Genomic DNA, 15,605 nt, shown 5'->3' on the forward strand with positions numbered 1-15,605 from the left:
AAGGTAAGAAGAAATTTTATTGATAGGAATATATGTTGGAATCAATTGATACGTTTTCAGAATTCTACCTATAGGTTCTGAGATTCCTGGAATGTACTGTTGTGTCCCAATTTATGATTTTTTTTTCTTCTATCTAATAATTTCCTCTTATCTATGTTCTACTATTATCTACGCTCGAGATATCACCAAAAATTTTACTAATACTTAAGTTATTTCTCCCCTTAGTACCCCTAATATTTGTATTTATACTGCACCTTTTGGGATATTTAGTTTGGGATATTATATACAAAAACAAGGAGAAAGAACTCAAATATGTCTGAAAGTGAAACAACGTTGCAGTCGTGACACTTTATCTCGTTTCTTAACACATTAATTTCCCGCGTGATTAGGTTCGTATTTTTCAAGTGGTGCATTGGACAGCAATTTCAGACAACTTTTCTTATCATTGAACAAAGGTTTATTAAAATCTTTGACATGGTACAATTCAATTTTTTTTTTTTTAGTTATTACTCAATTCAATGCTATACTAAATATTTACAAACTGACATTAGCTTATCATAAATAATTAAGCTATGATCCAATAATGGGTATTACGATCATGCCGCCCTACACATTCAACACATAACTTCATATGACATGGACATATAAGATTAATTCACACTATTTAATTATCCAAACTTAAGTAGCTTAACTAAACCTTTTACTGCACTAACACATAACTATGACATTTAACTTTCCTATACATTATAATAGACATGCAAAATTTCTCAGGACACGTAATTACTTAATTCGCACTATTTAACTATCCAAACTTAAGTAGATTAACTAAACCATTTACTGCACTAACACATAACTATGACATTTAAACTTTCTTATACATTACAATAGACATGCAAAATTCTCAGGACACGTAATTACTTATATAATATTCATTAGCAAGCTTACTTTCATTATATTCCTGCGGATACTAAAGTCCTAGTATAATTTTTCCTTGGTCACTTCAACAGTTTCGTGTTAGAATAATGATACCTATTACAGACAAATTTTAGTTATTAGATATAATTTACAGTACCTTTCTTTCTTGAGTTTTCCATATGGGCCTTTACCTTTTTCTGATTGAACTATCTTGGTATGACCTCTTCGATAATCTGCTTCTCCTACGTTCCTTTTGGAATTGAACTAGGCTTACGCAGTCTTAACTTTTCGTAACTCCGGACACTCTTTGAATCATCTATATGACGGCTGTGCAACTCGCGACGTGGATATCGATATCTTTACCGCTTTCCCTTTCTCGTGGTTGTCACTGAAGTTGAAACACAAAGAATATGTTTCCTTTTCTTTGACTCTATGGCATTCTTCGCTTCTTACATAGGAAATCCGGAATCGAAATCCCGCTCACTTTTGTTTCCATGTTGTGACGACAGAGATATAACCCCAATCTCCACTCAGGAAAACCGCGTGAAAATCCATGCCACAGAGCTCGTAGAGAACTCCTCGGAAACAGAACCAAAACAAAAACCAAAAAGCCTCATGGGGGGGGGGTCCAACCCTTTTATACTTGCTCTCCTAACGGCACCCTCTTTAACTTCTTTTCTCCGTCCCTTACTTGTTTTTACTTCATCGACCAATTAGGGTGGCATTTTTTTTTCTTCTGCCAAACGTCCTTTGGTCGGCGAGCCAAACGATGTCTCAATCCGGGAATCAGCCCTGAGCGATAGACTGTTGTTTTTCTTCCGCTAGCCTCTAACTTAATCCCCTTTCCAAAATTTTTCTATGAATTCACTTAATATTTTTAATCTCTAGCCTCTCACATACCATCTCTTATGACTAATCCTTTTCTGTCTTATTTAGTTAAATTTACTCTTTTATATCATATTACAACATTAATATATTCTTTCCTTTTGCATTTTTGGAAATTATGGAGACAACTACTGTGTTTGAATAAAAACTTTAGTTTACTATTACTAAAATTTTACAATTCGACGTTTCGATCTTTATGTCAAGGTCATCTTCTGGAGCGTACAAATATACACAGGAAACAAGCTATACTACAATCATACTGGTTCGTTAAAGACACTGACTAACCGCTACCACAATTGTTGGCCTGACCTCTGGTGGGGGGAAAAAAAAAAAATTATACATCAACGCTAAAGTCCTATTATTTGTGTTGTCTACTATATACATATATTAACATCATTCCAGCCAGTTGGAGTGGAATGGTTTCTAATAATAGCATATTGGCTAGAGTCCTGACTTATGTTGAATCTTTCAAATTAGGTTGGCTGAATGTGTGCCATCCAGATCCTTGGAATTTTCATACCATCTTTATTGTTGATATTTGGGTCGTTTATCAGGATTTCGCAGGATTCTTTAAATTTTCTTTCGTACCATGTTTTTGTGCGGTGTAAGGAGCAGGTGCTTTTCCAGTTGATTTAGTGTAAGATGTTGAGTGCGTGGTCTGAGAGGCCTGCTTCACCATAATGGTTATATTTAATGTGTTCTTTTTTGCGTATAGGGATTGTCCGTCCTGTTTCACCAATGTACGGTAAGTTACAGGTGCAGCAGATGCAATAGACTCCAGGATGTGCTAATGGGAGGATAGGATCCTTAGAGGAGCTGAATATGGTTTTAAGTTTAGTGGGTGGTTTAAAGGTGGCATTGAGGTTATAATGTTGTAGGATTCTGTTGATTTTTTCTGATAACCCTTTAATGAATGGGATGGCTATGGTTTTACTGTAATCTAGATTCGTTTTTGTTGTGGTTTTATAGAGTATTTTATTGACAGTATTTTATTGGCCGTAATGTCGGGCGGAAATTTGTTCTGTAGTAGGAGAATTGTGTCATTGATGGGGACATTAGTGAAAAGGGCAGAAACGTCAAAACTGATTGTCCCCATAATGTCCCCATCAATGACACAATTCTCTTACTACAGAACAAATTTCCGCCCGACATTACGGCCCTCTTTGCCCACGTACTAAAGTCCGGTTACTTCATGTGGCAAAACAAGTTCTACCTACAAAAGGAAGGTACGGCCATGGGCTCACCATTATCCCCCCCCCCAATCGTGAACTTCTACATGGAAACCTTTGAGCAAAGGGCTCTTGATTCCGCCACGCTTCGACCGACAATCTGGCTCAGATACGTTGACGACGTGTTCGAGATCTGGCCGCACAGTCGACAAACGCTAAACACATTCCTCAGCCACCTAAACAAACAACACGAACGCATACAATTTACCATCGAAATCGAAAACCAAAATTCGCTCCCGTTCCTAGACACACTAGTTACACGTCTTCCTTCAGGCAATCTATCCTTCACGGTCTACCGAAAACCGACACACACGGGCCAATACATACATGCGAATTCATATCACCACCCAGCACAAAAATATGGAGTCATAAACACCCTTAAAAACAGAGCCACAACTATTTGCTCTAACCAGCAAGCCCTGAAACAAGAACTAAAAATCATTAGTGACACATTCATAAACAATGGCTATAACAAAAATACTGTCAATAAAATACTCTATAAAACCACAACAAAAACGAATCTAGATTACAGTAAAACCATAGCCATCCCATTCATTAAAGGGTTATCAGAAAAAATCAACAGAATCCTACAACATTATAACCTCAATGCCACCTTTAAACCACCCACTAAACTTAAAACCATATTCAGCTCCTCTAAGGATCCTCTCCTCCCATTAGCACATCCTGGAGTCTATTGCGTCTGCTGCACCTGTAACTTACCGTACATTGGTGAAACAGGACGGACAATCCCTATACGCAAAAAAGAACACATTAAATATAACCATTATGGTGAAGCAGGCTTCTCAGACCACGCACTCAACATCTTACACTAAATCAACTGGAAAAGCACCTGCTCCTTACACCGCACAAAAACATGGTACGAAAGAAAATTTAAAGAATCCTGCGAAATCCTGATAAACCACCCAAATATCAACAATAAAGATGGTATGAAAATTCCAAGGATCTGGATGGCACACATTCAGCCAACCTAATTTGAAAGATTCAACATAAGTCAGGACTCTAGCCAATATGCTATTATTAGAAACCATTCCACTCCAACTGGCTGGAATGATGTTAATATATGTATATAGTAGACAACACAAATAATAGGACTTTAGCATTGATGTATAATTTTTTTCCCCCCCACCAGAGGTCAGGCCAACAATTGTGGTAGCGGTTAGTCAGTGTCTTTAACGAACCAGTATGATTGTAGTATAGCTTGTTTCCTGTGTATATTTGTACGCTCCAGAAGATGACCTTGACATAAAGATCGAAACGTCGAATTGTAAAATTTTAGTAATAGTAAACTAAAGTTTTTATTCAAACACGGTAGTTGTCTCCATAATTTCCAAAGATGCATTTGGATCACCGTGCAAGCCTAAAAGAAAGGATTCTTTCCTTTTGTTAGTTAGTTCAACCAAACACTTTTATTTTATATATATTTTATTGGATGCAAGAATATTTCCTTTTTCTTTTAAATAATTCATTTAAATTGGCTATTAGCCTTTATGCAGGGTTTTTAATTTATTTCTCTTCATGTTACACTATGATAGCTGAGAATTCTACATTCTTAAGATATCAGGTGTAACAGTACAGAATAGGAACTCTGCAGACTGTTGAAGAAACTGTAGGTACTGGAACATAAGTATCTGTTGGATTTGATTGGAGTTGTAATCATTTGATTCCATTAACTTTTTAATGATGGAAAGTTCTTGTTGTAAGATTATTGGGGAAGAACAAACTTTATGTGATCTATGAATTAGAGATTTAAGAATGCCAAATTTTTGAGACATGTGGTGCGCAGACTTTTTGTGAATGTATCTGCCAGTAAATGTGGGTTTTCGAAAGATGCTTGTAGATAAGGTACCAGACGACGTTCTAATAAGGAGGATGTCCAAAAATGGTAAAGCACCAGAGTTTTCTTTTTCCATAGTGAATTGGATGCATTGGTGAAGATAATTTATCCATTGTAGAAAAGTGGAAAGTTCATCTTCAGTGTGTGGCCAAACAGCAAAACCATCATCGACATAACGGTACCAAAGAGATGGTTGAGGATGAATGGATGATAACATCCATTGTTAATGGATGATAATGAATGGATGATAAATGGATGAATGGAACATAGTATCTTCAAATTGTTTCAAATAGTAGTTTGCCAAAGGTGAAGACAGAGGGTGCTACCCATGGCAGTACCTTTAATTTGTTTGTAGATTTTGTTTTTCAGATTCAAATATGAACGCTTATTCAAAGAAAGTTGTGAAACTATCTTACACCGACCGAATTTAAATAGAAATGACTGTCTATCTCTGTCAAAGATCTGGGAGACTTTTATCTTATGTAAAAAACCATTTATCTTAATAGATTAAATTTGTTATTTTCTATTATTTCCTAGCACAAGATAACAATTGTATTTCAACAAGTGATCCACCGACCATTTTGCTTGTATTCCATTCCTATTACTGTAACAGACACTGAAGATGTACTATTAATTTTTTTGTACGAAATATTTGTCCTTTTACTAATTAAAAATATCACTGTGGTTTTTACTTGTTTCTTTATTATTTAGAAATACTTTCATTTGAGGCAAATGAATTACTAGGAGGGAAAGTCAGTAAGTTATAAATGGTTTATAAAAAATACAAGTGAAATACAAAACCTCATAAAAACATGGATTTCTTTACATAATTCCCTTAAACCTTTATATACTTGTGTCGTTTACTTGCTTTATCAGTTCTTCAAAACCAGCAGCATAAAATTCTTTTGTCTGTTTGGTCCTGTTTTTTTCCTGGTCTGGTCTTAGACCTCTGTTTGTGGTGTCAAACAGTAAACTTCAAGAGATGTCTGAACATTCTAGAAAATGCAATGCTTCCTACTTTGTGGTGTTTCTACAGAACTGACTATTGTCTCTTTCAGCAAAACAATGCACCATGTCATAAGGTTGCTGCTGTAATTGAACAATTTGTGGACATGAATGTCATCACACTTAACTAGCCTCCAAAAAGTCCTGATCTCAACCCTATTGAACATCTGTGGGATGAACTAGAGCACTGGGTGAGTTCAAGAAACATCTGCCCCACAACAGTCCAAGACCTCATTACATGCCCACAGGAAGAATGGAAAAAAATTCCCATTGATAGCTATCATGTGTGTTATAGAAAGTATGCCCGTGCTGCAGTCATCACAGTGAAAGGAGGTCCTCTAAGGAAAAACTCTACTAAGCATGGAAAATCAAAATATTTGAATGCTATTGAATGCATGTATGCATAATAAAATGTATACTTTAAATATATAGTGTATGTAAATGTGAAAACAAACCATGTTAAAAGATATTTTCTTGTAATAATAACATGAAATTTAATTTAAAAAAAAGAAAAAGAAAAGGAAAACTACCTTCTTTTTTCTCAAACAAAATCTCTTTTTCTTGTTGAACAGAAAACCATACATGTACTTTCTTATTTGAGGACGGCATGCTACTCTTCTTCTTCGAGCGAGCCATGTCTTTTTCAAGACTTGAACTTGGTAGTCTCTATAAAAGAATTTTTTGTTTTAAAAAAAAGTGACAATGTAATTGAATATCAAGTGCTTATGCTGTGAATATAAATAATAAATTTTTAGGAAACGCTACTTTCAGTAGTCTGCTAAGACAAGAAAAGTAATTTAAATGGTACAATTCACTCACATACTTAATTTCACTACATAATTTAATGTATTATGAATTGGAATCATTTGCTATCATTGTCCTCCTTCTTAACTCGGTACTATCATATCTGGGTAGCAAACCTACAATTTTTACTCTCTCACTTCTTCCAACAGACCTTTCATATCTTCTCTCATACTACAGGGTATCTCAAAAGTCATCACACATAGGGGAAACATACACACAATGGGAAATTGTAGCTAAATGTACCTTTATTTACAAAATATTCTCTACATGTTGGCCACCTCTTTCTACTCACACAAAGTCTTCTCTCCCATTCATGGCGAACACATTCCAAGATATCTGTTGTTATACAAGTAATTGCATTTCGAATGAGTTCCTTTAAATGATCCGTGTTTCTAATCTTGTCCTTGTACACCATGGCTTTTAACTGGCCAGCAAGTAAAAGTCAAGTGGGGAAAGATCAGGGGATCCCACAGGCCATTCCACGAATGTGGAAACTGTTGATCCAACTATCGCCATATGCTGATACCATAATGAGGTGGTGCCCTGTCGTGTTCAAAATAAGATGGAAACTCTCCATCTTCATTTAAGAGAGACGGCATTATGTTATCCTGTAGCATGTTTAAATAAAGGTCAGTAAGATTTGTGTCAAAGAAAACAGATCCAACAATTTTATTGCCCCATATCCTGCACCACACCATCACTTTTCCAGCACCTTGTATTTTTGATGGACTCATTTAGTTTGGGTTGCTATCACTCCAGTAACATAGGTTTTGGCGATTGACTTCTCCATTGACATAAAAATTGGCTTCATCAGTAAAAAGGATCTCGGCTGTGAAGTTTATATCTTTGCCCAATTTCTTTAGAGCTCATTCACAAAATTCAAGCCTCTTATCTGGGTCATCTTCACTAAGATGGTGTAACATTTGCATTTTGTATGGATGCCATTTCTCATTTTTCATAATGTGCTGGATACTTGATCTGCTGATACTGGTTTCTACAGATAATCGTTGTATGCTTTTTTGTGGACTCCTTGCAAACGCCGCCAATACCTTGATAGTTGTGCCTTCATCAGTGGATGTCCGCTTCTCTGTTGATCTGCAACACTTTCAGTTTTCTTGAACTTCTCAATAAGTTTGGCAGCAGCATTGTGTATAATGTGCTTGCCATGTTTCCTGTTAAAGTCCATTGCAACCTTGTGACAGCTCCCTGAACCAGCCATGAGGATTATTTCAATACACTCTTCTTTTGACAGCAGCATTCTTTTAGTGCAGGGATCTTCAACGCATGGCCCACGGAGCTCTTTGCTGTGGCATGCCGGCCATTTTGAAAAAATAACTACTTAACATTAAAATGCGATTAAATAAAAAATAATTTCAATGAAGCCTGTGGACCACTAAGATATACTGAGGTATTTAGAATTGTAAAATGCTTTCCAGGTTCACAAGGAACGGTGTGCATTTGATACTTTACATAAAATCCTATAAAATTAAATATTAAATAGACATGCTTCTTCAGTCATCTACCAGCGCCAAGCAGTACTTAAGTACTAGTACTAATGTCGCAGGTAGATGGCTGAAGCAGTAGTTCGTCAAGTGCGCTGTCTAGTGCCTTCCAAATACATCTCGAAGGTTCTCGATACTTCATTATTTTCATATAAATACAAGAGGATCTCATCCACAGTCAGTCAGTCAGTCAGTCGTGAACAGTGTGATATTCGTGTATAAGCACAAGCAGGTTTGTCATGTCAGCCATAGCCTATTGTGGTTTTATAATTTATTTATTCATTTATTAGTAATTTATTCACATTTTATAATAAATGTAACAGCAGAAATGGATAAAGGAAATGGCTACATCATGATATTGCTGGACTTTACAAAAATGTTTGACAGAATATCACATAGAAAACTATTACAAAAGTTTGAGCAAATGGGAATGAATAGGGAGGTTGCTGACATACAGACAGACACCAGAGAGTAGTATATGGTGGAGTGGAATCTAGGAGAATTGACTAGTGGAGTAGCTCAGGGTTCTGTACTATGGCCACTACTCTTTAATCTGTATATTAATTATATAAGGAAAGATTTAAGAGGGGATATTCAGTTGTTTGCTGATGATGCAAAACTAGGAAGAGCAATAGTAAATAAAGGTGAAGTAGATATCCTGCAGGATGATTTAAATAAATTGACATTGTGGTCAAAGGCTAATGATTGTCAATTTAATTTTGCAAAATGTAAGGGTATGCACTTTGGGTTGAAAAGGTTGCATACAGTGTATCGTATTGGTGGTACTAGATTGCAGGAAATTGATGAGGCTAGGGACTTGGGGATAATGGAGGACAGAGAACTGAAGTTCAGAGGGCATATTGCAAAAGTTGGTAAAATAGCTCAACGAATTACTTTGATGTTGAAAAATACACTAACATGTAAAGATAAGAAAGTTATTGTTCCTCTTTATAAGACTATAATTCAGCCACAACTTGACTACTGCCCACAGATTTGATCACCTGGATTTCTTAGGGACTAGGAGTTGGTAGAGAAAATTCAGAGACGACTGACTAAGTGATAGATCTGTAGAATGCTTCTTTTGAGGATAGGTTGAAGGTTTGCAGGTTATAAAATTTAGTTGACAGAAAAAAGGAAGAAACATGATAGAAACTTTAAAGATATTAAAAAGGATTTATAAAATTGATGCACAAAAAATTTTTCAATATATGACAAATAGTCAGAGAACTAGAGGCCATCCATGGAGATTGTGTAAGAGTGTTGTTAGCAGACCACATTTTTTGCATGGAGAATGGTAAATGAGTGAAATGAATTGCCAGAATTAGTTGCGAGTACCCTGACAGTGAATGAGTTTAAGGAAAGGTATGATAGGATTTGTGTGTATAACAATTAGCTTGGATCTCCCACGATGAGTTTCCAGACTCCATGGAAATACTGTGTAATAATAATTATATAAAGTACACAGTGTGCCTGTAGAATGGCAAGACAGATTTTCTTATTTTACAGGCAATGGCATACTGTAAATGTAATTGGATAAAATAGTGTATAATTTTAATTGCTAATAGAGTGCCCTCTTTCCAACGAGGACATGTGTGTTGCGATGACTTCATTAGTTTTTGCACAGATGCTGTTTGAGGAGATATGTCAGTGCCACATGTAAATATGAAAATGGTTGACCAAGATCATACTATCTTGGTGATGAATCATTGTGTTTCCAATATGATATGGCAACAAAACAGCAAGGTATGAAACAGAAGTTGCTGATGCCTCCAAGACAGCAAAAGGTTTGACTTCAAAAGTTTTGAATCAAAACAATATTGATTGTTTCCTTCAGTGTCCATGGAATTGTTCATAGGAAATTTGTTCCAGAGGGCCAAATAGTTAACAGTCAGTACCATCTGTGTCATATAATCTGGTTCAACACAAGATGACTGAGAGGAGACTTGTACTAAACAACAGCTGGCTGTTGCTGCACAACAATGTGCTTGCACACTGTAAAAATGTGAAACAGTTTCTTGCTTCCAATACACTACAGTGCTCAAAAACCAATTGTGTTCAGCATCAGTACTTTTCTTCCGTTATCAAAACTGAAAACAAAATTCAAATTATGTTAGTTTGACTCGATGTCATCCAAAAAAATGTGACCACTAAACTTAATGTATTTTTAGATAACTACCAACAATGTTTCAAAAATCTGTGTGAACAATATAAATACTGTACTGGGTTAAGGAGAAATTATATTGAGAGTAAATAAATGATTCATCTTCCTGTAGGTGCTCTTCATTTTTATATGAATTTTGTTATGTTATTTAATAGGTAATTTCCACCACATTTCTTGGTCACCTTCAGTGCGAATTAAAAGTAAACAAATTATAATTTTACTTGATTCTGTTCTAACTGATTATGTTATTATTATATGAGCAACTTTAGAGAGTCCAAAGACTCATCATGGAAAGCTTACTAGCAATTATTCATCCTATGTCATATCTCTCCTTGACAAACTCATTCATTCACTGACCAAGTACTCACAAATGTTCTGGCAATTCATTACACTCATTTTCACTACTCTCCAAGCAAAAAAAGTTAGTCCTTATACTTAGCCATGCTACCTATGCTCTTATACAACTTAAATAGACGATCACTTACTATCTCCCGTCTTGTCAAGTAATGAAAAATCATGCATCAAAATTATAAACATTACATAATTATTAATTGACTTAAGGAATTCACAACGTACAATAGAATACAAATTAAATTAAACTTTAATATATATTTCCAATATTTCGGCAACATCACATTGCCATTTTCAAGGAACTTACAATAAAGACATCATGTTGGAGGCTTAATGGATTTTTTTACAACACTCAAAAAGAATTAAAATAGAATTTAATACTTCCTATATTTTGTCCTAGTCACTAGGACATCTATGGGGATTACAAAAACAATTAATGTAACATATACACAAATAACAAACAATACTAAGCCCAACCACATGGGTGACACTAAAGTCCTATCTAGGTAGAGCACCCTCTAAGGGCAGTAGTAGGTGGCCTGGAATGTAAGGTGGGAACTCTGGTGATGAGTGTTTCCCAAATCTTCAGAAGCTTAATGCAACCATATTTATTGAGATTTGGTTGGTTTTTGAGAGCTGCTGCTGCTTCTAAGAAAAGTCTCTCTTTCTTGAATTTGCTGTGGTGGAGCATGGTGGTTTTCTTCCATGATACCCTGTGGGTGGTGTCCAAAACATGGTCAGCCAAGCCTGAATGGCCATAGTTGTGTTTAAAGATGTAAGACTTGTGTTCCTCTAGACGGATGGATGCTGATCTGCCTGTCTGTCCAAAGTATGCCAGCTTACAGGAACAGGGTACTTTGTAAACTCCAGGCAGAGAAAGAGGAGGGAGCTGATCTTTCGTAGAACGGATAAGGGTAGCCAGTTTGTGGTGGGGCTTATATGCTGTGTGTAGATTGTACTGTTTTAGTATCTTGGCTATTTTTTCGGATGTGCCACGGATGTAGGGTATGGTGATGGCATTTTTAAAATCTTGTTGACGAGAAGGACGGGGAATGGGGGAGGAACTGATTATTTTTTTGATACTGTGATCGCTGTAGCCATTGGAGAGGAAAGTGCTGTGTATGTGGTTAAGCTCAGTAGTGAGGGCGGTTCCACTGGAACAAAGATTGTGGGCTCTCTTGGTAAGAGTTTTAATAATGCCATATTGTTGAGAGGGGTGGTGGTGGGAGAGTTTGTGAATGTATCTGCCTGTGTGTGTGGGTTTTCTGTATACGGTGAAGGTAAGTGTATCATTAGGCAGGCGTGTGACTAAGGTGTCTAGGAAGGGTAAACAATTGTTCTTTTCCTTTTCCATAGTGAACTGGATTCTTGGATGTAGACTATTGAGATGACTGAGGAAGGAGTCTAACGTGTCTGGGCCATGAGGCCAAATAGAGAACACATCATCTACATATCTTAGCCAGATAGAAGGTTTGAGTGGGGCTGAGTCTATGGCTCGTTTTTCGAAATCTTCCATATAGAAATTGGCAAGGGGGGGGGGGGGTGAGAGGGGGAAACCCATGGCAGTTTCCTCTATCTGCTTGTAGATTTTGTTGTTCCAAAAGAAATACCCAGAGTTAATGGCAGTATTAAATTCTATTTTAATTCTTTTTGAGTGTTGTAAAAAATCCATTAAGCCTCCAACATGATGTCCTCACAGCACTTAAGCCTCTACTCACGTACAATAAAGACACGTACACGCAGGCACTACATACAGTAAATGAGGACGAAGCAGGAAGCTATCGTTTCTCCTAAAAGTCTTGATGGTGCCCCCTAGTGGGCTATGTAGGTATTCTTGGACGTTGAACTGAAGGTCTCATGATGTATGTCTCCCAAATTTGGTAGCATGAGAATGCCCCAAATTTGGGAGACATGTTTCTTAGGGCTGAGGCTGATTCCATGAAAAGTCTTTCAAACTTGAACTTGATACGGTGTATTATTGTGGCTTTCTTCCATCATATTCTGTGGCATGTATCCACAGCATGGTCTGCAAGACCAGAGTGGCTATACTGGTGTAAACGGATGTAGTCCTTGTGTTCTGAAATTCTGATATTTGTTGTCCTGCCTGTTTGGCCAAAGTAGGACAGCTTACAGCTGCAAGGGACCTGGTATACACCAGGTAGGTCTAGGGGAAGTGGTTGGTCTTTAGTGGGGTGGATAAGGGATGCTAATTTTCTATATGGTCTGTAACAAGAAGTCAAGTCATGTTTTCTTAATATTTTGGTAATATTTTCCAAGGTGCCTCGGATGTAGGGAATGGTGATGATGGATTTAGAGTAATCCTTGTTGTGAAGGGTGGGGGGTGTTTACTAGTTTCAATATTTTTTGGATTTTTGGGAGGAGAGTAGCCATTGGCTGAGAAAGTGTTGAGGATGTGATTTAGTTCAGTAGTTACGGCATTGTCATTTGAACAGATTAGTTTAGCCCTGTTGTATAGTGTCTTAATAACTCCATATTGTTGTGAGGGGGGGGGGGGGATTGTTGGTGAATGTATCTGCCTGTATGGGTGGGTTTTCTATAAAAACCAAGAAAACCAGAGAAAACCAAGGTTCCATCAGATTAGCGGGTGACTAGCGTATCTAGGAAAGGGAGGCTGTTGTTTTCTTATTTCTCCATGGTGAACTTGATTCTGGGGTGTTGGTTGTTTAAGTGTGTTAAGAAGGAGAGGAGTGTGTCAGAGCAATGTGGCCAAATAGTGAACAGATCATCAATGTAGAGAAGCCATATGGTTGGTTTTTGTGGGGCAGAGTTTAAGGCTTCAAAAGTCTCCATAAAGAAGTTGGCCAAGGGTGGGTAGAGTGGTGAACCCATGGCTGTCCCCTCTATTTGTTTGTAGAATTTTCCCTGCCAAACGAAATAGCCTGAGTTCATTGTGAACTGAAATAGGATTGAGATATTGGGAGAAAATTTAGCTTGGATTAGCTCAAATGTTTCTTTGAGTGGGACATTTGTGAATAAGGAGGAGACGTCAAAACTGACCATTATGTCAGTATGTTGGAGTGCAAGTTTTCTATGCTGGCTTTGAAGTGGGTTGAGTTTTTTATACGTGATGGTGTGTTGCCAGTTTAGTGTGTGAGTGCGTTGGCCAAATGTTTAGCTAATTTGTATGTGGGAATCAATGCCATCCACTATGGGACATGATGGCACATTTTCTTCATGTTTTTTGGGAGTCCATATATGGGGAGGGGGTATAAAGTTAAACGGTTTTAATTTGTCAGTAACTTCCACAGGCCAAGAAGTGACCTTCTTAAGGAGCCTATGGAGTTTTCTAATTTGTGAGTTGATGGGATTGTATTCAATGGGGAGGTAAATAGCACGATCTAATAATAGAGCATCAAGCTTACCTCTGTAGTCTATTTGGTTGAGTACTACAATGGCATTCCCCTTATCTGCTCTGGTGGTTACTATTTCTTTTTTTTTTTTTAATTCCTGCAGAGCTTTATATTCACTATTGGATATGCCGGTTTTTGGTGGTCTTAACTGGATTTGAGTTAACTAGACTAAGTGAGGTCATAAAGTAAGAGAATAATTTTCAAAATAATAATAAATAAATAAAATGATGTAGAGGAACTTATAATTAAAAAATTATTATCTTACTTGATGCCTTCAATTAACCTAGTTAACTCAAAGAACAAGAGGAATAAGCAAATACACAAATACTATAAGCACAAGATGGAAAAGTGAGATGATGAAGAAAGAGATTTCAGATTTTGAGAAGTAGTTAGCTGAGCAAACTAAAGGAAATACTAGAGTTCTCTTGCTATATGGCAAATAAAAGAAAGAATATTTGGGGAAAAATAACATGAATAAATAATCTGGAGGTTAGCATGTGGCATTTTCAGTTAAGAAGGGGTACATATGAAACTACAGAGTTGATGATTAATAAACTTAGAAGCAGCTTGGGGCTGTGATGGCATAAGAAGCTGCATAATTACCAGTGCATGAGAAATTGTTGAGGGTAGGGATGGGAGATGGTGTCTTGAAATCAGTATCAGACTGCATATCCAAAAAAAAGAAGAATAAATCAGGTAAGAATGAAATGATTGTGTAGAATCATTAAGCAGGAGCTGCATAAAAGAAAATCTTGAAGAGGGAATATAAAGAGAAATGTGATTGGAAAGCTCATTAGCAGTGCAAAGAATGGGCAAGAAGGGTGACCAGTACAATCTTCTTCTTCTTCTTCTGCAGCTTCTCCCACTTAAGTGGGGTCACTATTGATGATGAGTCTCCTCCACATCCTCCTGTCTTGGGCTGTCACCATATCCAAGTTCTTCATCCTCAAGTCCTCTTCTACCAGCTCCCTCCATCTCTTCTTTGGCCTCCCACGCTTCCTCCTTCCTTGCACATCCATTTGCATGACCCTTCTTCCCACATATTCGTCCTCCCTCCTCATCACATGACCAAACCATCTCAACCTTGCCTCCTGAATCTTCGCTCCTAAGTTCGTAACTTTCATTGTTCCCCTCACATTGTCATTTCTCAAACGATCCTTTCTAGTCACACCGCACATCCACCTAAGCATTCTCATCTCTGCTACTTCCATCCTGCTGATGTTATTTTTCCTCAGGGCCACAGTTTCCAAAGCATATGTCATAGCTGGCCTCACTACTGTCCTATAGATTTTGCCTTTCAGATTGATCGGCACCCTCTTATCGCATAACACACCAGCCATCTCCCTCCAGTTCCTCCAACCCGCTTGTATCCTGCATCCCACTTCCTTCTCAGCTCTTCCATCTTCTTCCACTGTTGAACCTAAGTATCTAAAGTCCCTCACCTTCCTGATGACATTTCCTTTCAGCTCCAAATCTGTCTCCTGGCCATTGCCCACTGTGCAACACATATACTCTGTCTTACTTCTG

General features: G+C 37.2%; 1 protein-coding gene across 2 annotated transcripts in view; it reads right to left on the minus strand.

Annotated features, from left to right (window-relative positions):
• LOC150092340 (sodium- and chloride-dependent GABA transporter 1-like) overlaps positions 1 to 15,605 on the minus strand; it is a 247,537-nt gene that overhangs the window by 201,013 nt on the left and 30,919 nt on the right. For both annotated transcript variants that reach the window (XM_090414964.1, XM_090414963.1), the window contains exon 4: positions 6,420 to 6,555. In XM_090414964.1, the coding sequence (XP_090271090.1) occupies positions 6,420 to 6,555 (136 nt within the window). The remainder of the gene's footprint in view (positions 1 to 6,419; positions 6,556 to 15,605) is intronic.

This window comes from Typopeltis vanoorti, chromosome 26, assembly GCF_054136105.1.
Source record: "Typopeltis vanoorti isolate ZY-2024b chromosome 26, IOZ_Tvanoo_1.0, whole genome shotgun sequence".
In the NCBI taxonomy this organism is placed as follows: Eukaryota; Metazoa; Arthropoda; class Arachnida; order Uropygi; family Thelyphonidae; genus Typopeltis; species Typopeltis vanoorti.